Source organism: Aotus nancymaae, unplaced genomic scaffold (assembly GCF_030222135.1).
Source record: "Aotus nancymaae isolate 86718 unplaced genomic scaffold, 86718_ANA_hifiasm-v0.15.2.pri h1tg000002l, whole genome shotgun sequence".
NCBI lineage: Eukaryota > Metazoa > Chordata > Mammalia > Primates > Aotidae > Aotus > Aotus nancymaae.
This window is the reverse complement of record NW_026988413.1, coordinates 15,292,812-15,303,771: the sequence shown is the minus strand read 5'-3', so window position 1 is coordinate 15,303,771 and position 10,960 is coordinate 15,292,812. Positions and strand designations below refer to the sequence as shown.

Below are 10,960 nucleotides of genomic sequence, written 5' to 3'. Positions count from 1 at the left end.
GCAGGGACAGACAGAGGAACAACTGCCGTGAAAAGAAAAGCAAAAGACCTGTGGGAGGGACTTGCAGCCTAACCCCAGCCCAGCTTAGAGCAGCCCAGTTCAGCCCTATGTGGTATGTGAGAGTAATTACAGCAAAAAGCTAGGGGTCCTGGATCAGGTAAGCCAGGGACCTAACAAAGGAGGTAGGATGCATGAGAACCTGCAGGGACTACGACATCAGAGCAGTGACATCACAGCCTAACATCCTATCAGAGATGCGATGCCCAAAACCCCAGCTCTCAGAGAACCAGTACCCCTAGCAGGGTGACACCTGCCCAGCTCTGTCCCACCCAGCATGGGCTCCAGGTGCCTCTGATGGAAGGGACTTTGTCTCCTGGGAGCCAGCAAGTCCTTGGTACCAAGACCAGGTCTGCCGTAGAGACCCCACCCAGGCGGCACTGAAGGCATTAAGATGAAGACACCCAGATAGAACAGCAAAGTGGGACTACCCAGGGGCCAACCTCCTTCTGAGCTGAGAGCCTCGGGGGGCTGACAGCATTCCAGACTGAGGGCCTTGAGCAGACTCCAACCCACGTATTCTCTCTGAACAGGTGATTATTATTAACAAACAGGTGTTCTGTGTTTTCTCATAGAACCTAGGTAGGCAACTGGTGCCTCCTTACCACTAATCAAGGACAAACTAAAAAGTATTCTCCATGAGGGAGCCATGGGAGCAGGGTCATATCCCTTGCTTAAAGAATTGTTTTAACGGGTGTATTTTATATATATATACAGAGTCTTGCTACTTTAGATGCTCCAACTAGTTTTCCACTTGGTTGGGAGGCAGATAGGTTTTTCTTGCCATCATTCTTCTTAGCAAACAATACATTTTATCATACACTCAGCATTTCTCAGCATGTAGGCACAGGTGGGATGTCTCTGGAGCACGCCTCATCCAAGGGACCCTCAGGCTCCCGCCTGTGTTCTTTCCCCAGCCTCTCTCTCCCTCCCTCACAGCACACTGCATTCCGCTGAGCAGAACAGGGAGCACTGGATCTCAGGAAGCCTGAAAGGGGAGGACACAGGACAGTGACGTCACAGGATACCCCTCCCATCAGGAAAAGCGAGACTGAGAACTCAGCTCTCCCCCAGGAGGACCGAGCCCTGAGCACAGACACGGTGTTGCCTGACCCTTCGTGCCATGGGCTCCGGGCTGCTCTGTTGGACGCTGCTCTGTCTCCTGGGAGCAGGTGAGTCCCTGCAGACAGGACAGCACCCCCATTCTGAGCTTGTCCCCGCTCGGTGTCCTCCACTTTACTTTGGGGAGGAGGTAGCACCAGGCTGTCTCCTGTGCTCATTTTCCATCTGCTTTTCCCACAGGCCTGGGAGAGGCTGGAGTCGCCCAAACTCCAAGACACCTGATCAAAATGAGAGGACAGCAAGTGACACTGAGGTGCTCCCCTATCTCTGGGCATAACAGCGTGTACTGGTACCAACAGGCCCCAGGACAGGACCCTCAGTTCCTCTTCGAATACTACAATGAGATAGAGAGACAAAAAGGAAACTTCCCTGCTCGATTCTCAGGGCGCCAGTTCTCTAACTATAGCTCTGAGATGGATGTGAGCGGCTTGGAGCTGGGGGACTCGGCCCTTTATCTTTGTGCCAGCAACTTGGCACAGCCCTACAAAGCCAACCACATTCTGTGCACAAACCTCCCTGGCCCAATGTGGAGCAACCTCAGCCCTGTTGTATCTGTGAGAACCTGGGGACTGCTAGGGGAAAGAAAGGTAATTTAGGATGCCAGGACCCACAGCCTGGGGCTTTCTGCTATTCAGGGCTGGGGGAAACAAGGCCGAGAGGGGCTGCTCAGAGGATGATGCTGCTTCTGTAGGTTCACTGCAGAATTACCTTTTCTGCCGACACGGTAAACTACAGGGTAGAGGACATGTTTGTAATTTAACAGCTGGCACACTCTTTTTCAGGACAAGGGATCTCATTTTGTGGTCAAGATTGTTGATAACAGCATAGTGTAGAAGGGACAATCACAGGGTTTGCTTTTACAACTGAGGGAAAAGAAATTGAGATTTGGGGAAAGTCAAGGAGAGAGAAAACAAAAGATGACTGAAAATAGAGCAGATGATGATGAAAAGTGGTGTTCTTTGTACCATGAACTCTCTTTCCCCTCCTCCTAAAGTTTTCAATACCTATCAAATATAAGGTAAACTTTTCTGGCAACTTTTCTGACAGAGCTTCTAGGCACTTCTAGGTAAGGATGGAAAAGAGCAGACCTAACTGAATCTGCTTTGTTGTACCTGATAGATAGTTTATTTCAAGATTTTATAAATTCAGAAATAAATTTGTAAAATTGAAAAATCTCCTTTATAGAATGTGCTAACTAAAATTCGTGAATAAACTAAATACAATGTGTGAAAATATGTGGGTCTGATTAATCAAAGCGAGCTCTGCAATGTAGTGTTTTCAGCCCAGGTTGGCTTCATATCCTCACACTGTTTCATTCTGTGGCCTCTATAATTCTGGCTCCTCTCTTCCATCTTAGGATGTTTATTGCAATGATGTAACAGTAATTTCTCGTGCAATCGAGATGTGTCTTTTGTCTCCACTGGCCAAGGGTGAATTTGAAATTCCACCCTAAATCAACCCTTTTGGGAAAGCAATACAGAAGGTGTGTGTGAGAGGGTGGGGGTTGTAGGGGTTGCAGTGGGGGCATCTCTGTTCTTGACTTGGAAAATCTTGAGCTCCCCAGGTCAGGTGTGAATCCATGGGACTGTGGAACGTTGGCCACTCGGAGGCGCTGTGGCTCCACAATGCTGCAGGGAACCCTGGGGAGGGCTGGTTAGGTTTACTTTAGTGTTTTTTTTTTTTTTAATTTTCTTATCTATAAAATGAGACTAATACTCTCCATCTGCAGAGTTGTGTCCAAAATTTAACACCATAAAATATTTAGCATATAGTGTAAATCTAGCTATTTTGATATCCTTTGCTAATCTCAGACAGCCTGTTCACTGCACCAATACCCAAAGGCAGTTAAAGACACATTTTGCCTGGAAATCTTAGGTTGAGGACTCAGGAAGTCACAGTATGGAAACATATATGCATGATGATTACTTTGACAGTATTAACTAGAGAATGAAGCGTATATCTCTCCTCAGGCATTTAAAACTCAATATTATGGATATATAAATTATATAAACATTACACATTTTAAATAAGCAGATCAGTGATTTTTGAGTGATGTGCATGTACATACGCATGCAACCTCATCTCTGCTGAGATGTAGAGCATCTTCATCACCCAGAAAATTCCCTCATGCCCTGTTGCAATGTTTCTCTGCATCTCCAACAAGCACTGATGTGATTTTCATCACCGTAGAGTAGTTTTTTTAAGGAACATTTCTAGTGGAACTGTAAAATCCCTACTGCCTAATCCTCTTTAATACATAACTAATAGTTAACGGGATGAGGAGCTCCTGAAAAGCTGCACGGTTTTAAAAGGGGTTGGAGCCAAGAGCTACCAGATCCACGTTAGAGACAGTTCTGTCTGGAGATGGATGTTGTGATGAAACAACCTCAAAAGGTCTTCCAAACCAGTACAGGCGGATTCTACAAAGTTTATGTATTCATTTACATTCATTTCTTATCTGCCCATTCACTCCAATTATTTTATGATGATATTTTGACAAAAATTAATCATCTTTAAGGTAAATGTCTTGAGTTTTATCAGACACATATGCAGCTGAGCTTTGTGATCACACACTGAGTGTCCTGGGGCCAAATAAAACACAGTAATAGTCACCTTGTTGAGAGATGATGTCACATTGGAAAAAAGGTCCTTTTTGTGTTGACCCTAAGTGTCCAATTCATAAAATCTAAGCCTTGAGCTACAAAGTCCCCTTTTCTGTCCTGGGAACCAGGCTCCTATCCTGTGTGTTTGCCTCCTGGTCCAGCATGGACACAGACGTGGCACCCACCCATGAACTTGTTGGATCCTGGCTGTGACTTTCAGCCCCAGGTGGCCCTTTGCTCTGACTTTAATTTCTGTGTCCTTCTCTCCTAAACCCCATAGATGGTGAGTGACTCGGACTCTAGTCATGTGCTTGTGCGAAAAGGAAACCAGCATAAGCAGAGGTAAGCAGACTATGAAACAAAACCATGTACTCAGGATCAGCAGCGTGACTTACTGGCAGATCCTTTGTTCAAATATTGTAAGGAACTTGCAGATCATGACAATGTGACAGCAACACGGGGTCCTTTTAAGTGTGGGACTCTCTGCACTAAGATACAGGTTTTGACCTTTTTTAAAAAAAAATATTACAAATTAGTGGTAAGAATCCCGACCAAGGGACTATTCCCTATGAAATATGACATTTCAAATAAAATAAGAACATTTTTTCTTATCCCGGAGCCTGCTCCCTCTCTCCTCTCCCTATGTCCCTCACACATCAGGACACCTTTGTGCCCATAGGTCATGGGCAGCGCTGGGCGGCCACCATCGTCCACAGAGGGCAGTCACCAGCATGAGGTGGTCCTGCCTGCTGTGATCTTCACTGACACAGAAAGCAAGAGCCCTGGGAGGAGCTGAAGGTGCTCAGCTGGGCTTGTCAGGAGTCCCATCTGTCAGTGGGTTGACAAGAAACAGAGCAAAACGACTCCTCCAATGTTGATGAGCCTGCCCCTGGGATTTGGAGACCTGATAACAGAGAAGACCAATATAAGCACCGGACATTAACAGGATTATGGTCAATTAAGCAAATAGAAAAGGATACTTGAAGGAGTATTTGGGACACAGGAGTCAAAAACACCAGGGAGACATGAGGATTTTCCCTAAGAGTCTAAATTATAGAAATGTTTAGATAACTAACACCAGTGTATGAATGAGGAATTATATTATCACAGGGATAAAATTTACATTGAGTTACAAGCTGTTTACAAAAAGGTTAAGAAAAATTTGTAAGGCTGTGTCAATTCAGACAAAGGCATTCTTCCCATCCAAACTGTTCACTTTATCTTGAATTTGACTATCTGGGGAAGAGGCGTGGCCTCTCCTGACAGGAAGGCGCTGGGGCCCAGGCAGGGAGAATGAGGTCTCAGAATGACTCCCTTGAGAGCCCTGTTCCCTGTTCATCAACACACAGACCCAGAAGACTCCTCCGTCCTGCAGCACCTGCCATGAGCATTGGCCTCCTGTGCTGTGCGGCCTTTTGTCTCCTGTGGGCAGGTGGGTCCTGGGCAGGGCTCCTGCGTGGATTTCAAGGCCCAGAGCCTTCGCCCTGGGGCTGCAGCATCAGCTTTGTTCTCCTTCTCTGCAGGTCCAGTGAATGCTGGTGTCACTCAGACCCCAAAATTCCAGGTCCTGAAGACAGGACAGAGCATGACGCTGCAGTGTGCCCAGGATATGAACCATGACCTCATGTACTGGTATCGACAAGACCCAGGCATGGGGCTGAGGTTGATTCATTACTCAGCTGGTGAAGGTACCACTGACAAAGGAGAAGTCTCCGAAGGCTACAAGGTCTCCAGATCAAACACAGAGGATTTCCCGCTCAGGCTGGAGGCAGCTGCTCCCTCCCAGACATCTGTATACTTCTGTGCCAGCAGTTACTCCACAGCGCTGCACAGCCGTCTCCTCTCTGCACATAAAGGCAGGGAGGCTCTGCCCTGCTCCCCACCTAAGACTCAGTGATGCCTTGGGCAGAATTCTCTGCTCCAGGAAACTTGGAACCCTATCATCCTGGGTCTGAGGCCCCCAGGATGAAACAGGATTTGTATTTCAGACCCATCTAGACTCCCGTCTCTCCCTGGGGATCATGCTGCTTCCTCTCTCTAGGGTTCCCCCAGCCCCCACCCTCACGTGGTCTCTCCAGTGGCCCACCTTTCCCATATGAGCAGTCACCAGTCAAAGCCTTGTTCGGTTTCTCCACCTTCCACTTCCCTGCCCCTCTCTACTGCAGCCATGAGGGGAGCTCCTCTTCTGTGCCTGCTTCCTCCCCATCACAGAGACTTCAAAGTCCATTTCCTCTGCCCTGGGCTGGAGCCTTCTTTTCTCTAGTGGCCAACTCCTACCTGTGCTTCAGATCTCAGCATGATTAGCCCCTCCTGTAGGAAGCGCTTCCTCACCTCCCAGCTGAGATCAATTTTTCTGTTATAAGCACTGATGGTAACATGTGCTTGTTAGTCAATAGAGTTTAGTACAGTTGGAGTTTTCCAGTTTACTTGTCTGAATATTTTTCTGCTCAATTCGCTTTTAAACTCCATAAAGGTGAAGGCTGTGCTTGTTACATTTACCAACAGCTGTGCCTGGCATGAAGGGAGACTCATTTCACAGATAGTGGTTGAGTGAACAAATGACAGGCTGATGGAGTGATGAGTGGGTGGATGAACCAACAACAGGAACACTCTAGATCAGCTGTACCCTGGCAGAGATCTAGAGTTAACTGTACTGAGATGCTCTGCTGTGAGCTTATCAAAGGGCACGCTTGTTGAACAAGCATTGGACCATTCATTGTGCAAACCAGTTTGTCAGTGTGTCTAGGAATTTCCAATTTAAAATATCATATGTTCTTCAGACTCAGTGAGGATAAAGTCTACGTTTCATAATTCTAATATCTAAGTTTTTTTTTAACGTTTTGGGTTAGGAAACAAAAAGAAAAGAAGAGGGATTATCTGTAGACTTGGGAGCTTTCTTTACTGAAAATGTATGTATATAATTTTTATTTCTTGGAGAAGCAGGTAGGGAAAGTCATGTCTACACAGCCTTACAGGTGCTAATTTATGGAGAAGGTATCATGAAAAATAACAAAAATGAGAATTGTGTTCTGCAGGGAACATTGTGGCTGTCCTGAGAGCATGTTCTGACCCCAGGAACCAAAGCCAGGAGTGTGTATGGCAACCCAGAGTGCAGCAGCCAATTCTTGACCCCATGTATCTGGGATGAGACTGGAGGCAGTGGGAAGGCTATGGACGCGGCCACCTGCACTCTCAATGCCGGCCTCTCTGAAATTCCACAGATTAACGTCAGATACATATACTCACACTATTAAGACAATTAAAACAAGAATCACTGAAGAAGACTGAGTAGAAGCAATAAGTAATTGAAACATATGAAGACAAGGAATTTTGCCACTAAAAGATATAAAAGTTGAAGTGCTATATTTAAAGGCATACAAGAGTGAATTGATATGTGAACAAGAGAAAAGAGACTGTCAGAAACCATCAAGGAAACAAAATGATCAAAGAGAACACAGACATGATGAAAATTATCATTGAAAACCAAATGGAAATGAAGAAAAGATGACATGCTTTTTCAAAAGACATTCTAACTGAGGTCAAAGACAGATCTGGAGGAGTTACCTCAAAGGCAACACAGAAAATTAAATAGGAAACAAGAAAAGTTAACAGACAAGGAATAAAAAAAACTTGTAGGCTCTATATATTAGGATATATACGTATATAATATTTTGTTGGAACTTCCCATTTTTCTTACATATGATCGAAGTGTCAGAAAGAGAAAGTATAGTGAATGATAGGTGATAATTATGAGACATTAGCTGAGAATCTTCAAGACACGTTTCAGGACCTAAATCCTCTGTTTCAACAAGTCAAATGAATATGAAGTAAGATGAAAACATATGTTATGGTGAAATTCTGGAACACAGATGACAAAGAGAAGATTTAAAAGTAGCCCAAAAGATCAATATCTCCCAGCGGAATAGACTGGAAGGAACAGTGAAAGTCATGGAAAGAGATTAAGAATAAGCATCAAGGCAGAATTAGAATTCTCATTCATTAAATATTGAGATTGAGGGAAACATATTTATAGGGAGAGAAAGAAAAAACACTGAGTTTGCCACCAAGGTATCTTTTCTGAATTGTAGTTAACAAAGGTAGAAAATGATCCCTGGAAAGAGGCATGAGGTGCAGCTTGTGAGGGGACCCATGTGATGGGACAGTCCCATTGGGCACGAGTGACTGGGGGAATGGGGGAGGCTGGGCATGAATGGGGATGGCACAGGGGACCCTGGCTTGCAGGAAAGACAGTGAGATCACCTTTTGGTGCCTTGTGTTGGCATAGCTGTTGACACATCCTAGAGAGTGTACCCAGCAGACAGAGGAGCGGCTGTGGGATGAGAAGATCAACTCAGAGATGCAGCGTGAAGCCTCCGGGTCCAGGCAGCATGGGAGCCCAAAGCAATGATATATGGACTGATGTTGTTAAAAAGGAATTTATAGGCTGGGCACAGTGGCTCATGCCTGTAATTCCCAGTACTTTGAGAGACCAAGCTGGGTGAATCGCTTGAGGTCAGGAGTTCAAGATCAGCCTGGGCAACATAGTGAAACCTCATCTCTACTAAAAATATGAAAATTTCCTGCTGTGGTGGTGCACACCTGTAATCCCAGGTACTCAGGAAGCTGAGGCAGAAGAATCACTTGAACCTGGGAGGCAGAATTTGCAGTGAGCTGAGATCACACCACTGCACTCCAGCCTGGGCAACAGAGCAAGACTCTGTCTTATAAAACAAACAAAGAAAAAACAAGGAACTCATAAATATTTAAATCAGTCATCAAAGTATACCCTAATATAAATCTTTTGTTCCTGTGGTTGTGTGGATTAAGAGAGGACGTGCTGTCACTGTAAGACCTTCCATATGGGGACGAGGACGACTCCCGTTCTCTGCTCCTGCTCACAGTGACCCTGATCTGGTAAAGCTCCCATCCTGCCCTGACCCTGCCTTGGGCACCAGGTTCCTCTACTGGGTGGCCTTGTGCCTCCTGGAGGCAGAAGAGTCCTCAGACACCAAGCAGCCTCAGTGTGTGTGTGTGTGTGTGTGTGTGTGTGTGTGTGTGTGAGAGAGAGAGAGAGAGAGAGAGAGAGAGAGATGGGTGAGAGAGAGATGACTGTAGTTGTTTTTCTCATTCAGTTCCCAACTCCTGTCTCCACAGATCACACAGGTGCTGGAGTCCCCCAGTCCCTGAGACACAAGGTAGCAAAGGGAGAAAAGATGTAGCTCTCAGGTAAGATCCAATTTGGGGTCATGCAATCCTTTATTGGTACCAACAGAGCCCAGGGCAGGGTGCAGGGTTTCTAATTTACTCCCAAGACAAGGATGCAGCAGATAAATCGGGGCTGCCCAGTGATTGGTTCTCTGCAGAGGCCTGAGGGATTGGCTCCACTCTGAAGATCCAGCACACAGAGCAGGGAGACTTGGCCATGAATCTCTGTGCCAGCAGCTCAGCCACAGTGTGGCACAGTCACCTCCTTCCTGCTCACAGACCTCATCTTTTTCTCTTTTCTCAGCTCCTACAAACCCTTAACAGAGGCCTCTCTTTGCTCCTTCCTCCCCAGGGAAAAGAAGTAGATTTGGACCACAGCTGTCACAGATTCACCCCTGAGACACAATAACTGTAAATGTGGGTGATGGAAGCAATCGTGGCCCATCGTCACCTGGGGGCAGGTGAGTCCTCAGATGCCAAGTAGTCTCACTGTGTGTGTGTGTGTGTGTGTGTGTGTGTGTGTGTGTGTGTGTGTGATGGGTGATAGAGAGAGAGATGACTATAGTTGTTTTTCTCTGAGTCCTCAGAGCCAGCTCACTGGCTCCAAGTCAAGCACTGGGTATCTTAGCCTCGGCCTTCAGGGCTGGGACACGCAGTCTTCTTTGGGACCGGGACGTTGCTGCCCACATGCAGAAGTTCGGGCATGGGTGGGGAACAGGCCTCTTCCCCGGCATGTGTTGGGGCATCTGGCAGCTGCAAAGTCTGAAGCTTCATCCACAGGAACATTCTTTCTTCTGAAGTCTCTTCTATCCCTGTCACATTGGAAGTTTTCTGCAACACAAGAGCAAACCATTCTTCCTGTTTGACTTAAACGTCTTTGTGGCTTTTGTGGCAGTTACTTGATGAATACAGTCACGATGACAATAAGACTTCACTTCTTCTGCCTAGTGTAAGCAATCATTGAAATCATTTCCCTGAGGGCCTTTATTTTGTTTTCATTCACCACTGCTCCCGTGTGGAGAGGCTGAAGCATGCATCCACTACTGCCCCCGGGTCACTTGGTTCCCTAGGAAATCGAGTTTCTAGAACTTGAATGCTGACTAATAAGATTGTATATATGTATAACATGCAGCTTGCCATTAAAAAATGTACGTACAGAGTGCAATGACTAAATATAGCTAATTAACATATGCAGTACCTCAATCCTTATCCTTTCCTGTGGTGAGAATATTTGAAATGTACTGTTAGAAATTTTCCAGAACACACTGCACTGTTACTAATTCTAGTCAAATAGATCTTTATGACATCTTCGTCTTATCTGAGTGAAATTTGGTATCTGTTGGCCAGCATCTTCCCAGTACTCCATCTGTACTCCAGCCTCTGGTAATTACTGCTCTAGTCTTTTCATTTGAAATAATTTCCCTGAGGTCTTTAACTCAAGAAGATGGGGGTATTTTCTTTACAATAATGCTCATATTACTTTTTGTTCTCTTTGTTGTTGTATACATTTGTAATATATGATTTGTAATGAATATAAATAAGTATATTGTAATAAAATCCTCCACCCCTCTGTGGGTGAAGCTACGGTTCACATATTCGAAATTTCAAGCTGTGATCAAAGCTGACATTTTCTGGGAATCCTCAGAGACAGCCCCATACACCAAGGTTAAGATAGAATGCTCCAGACCAGCCAGGACAGACGTGCCCTAGGTCCTGCATAACTGGTTGAGGAATTATTGTTCCCCAGATTCACTCATCAAATATTGTGGTGCCACAGACACCAAACTTCTTTGTCTAGCAAATGATCGTTCTGAACCCATTCTAATTTTGCCATTATCAAATCACTCCTTGCTCAGTTGCCCTGTGTCTCTGGGGACTGAGGGCGCAGATGGAAATTCCCTGACCTTTTGGGATGCTACTTCAAGGACTTCCTTAGACCTTGTATCCATCTTTTTTCACCGTCATCCACGAGA

The 10,960-nt window shown here is 45.6% G+C and overlaps 2 gene segments (V, D, J or C); both read left to right on the top strand.

Moving 5' to 3' along the window:
• The first annotated feature begins 353 nt into the window (after nt 1-353).
• Nucleotides 354-4,578, top strand: LOC135276777 (T cell receptor beta variable 5-1-like). The segment is given in 4 exon segments: nt 354-590; nt 975-1,229; nt 1,360-1,766; nt 4,462-4,578. Coding segments are annotated over 3 exon segments (573 nt in total).
• Nucleotides 4,579-4,940: 362 nt separating this feature from the next.
• Nucleotides 4,941-9,257, top strand: LOC105713676 (T cell receptor beta variable 6-5-like). The segment is given in 2 exon segments: nt 4,941-5,214; nt 5,306-9,257. Coding segments are annotated over 2 exon segments (513 nt in total).
• Nucleotides 9,258-10,960: the final 1,703 nt, after the last annotated feature.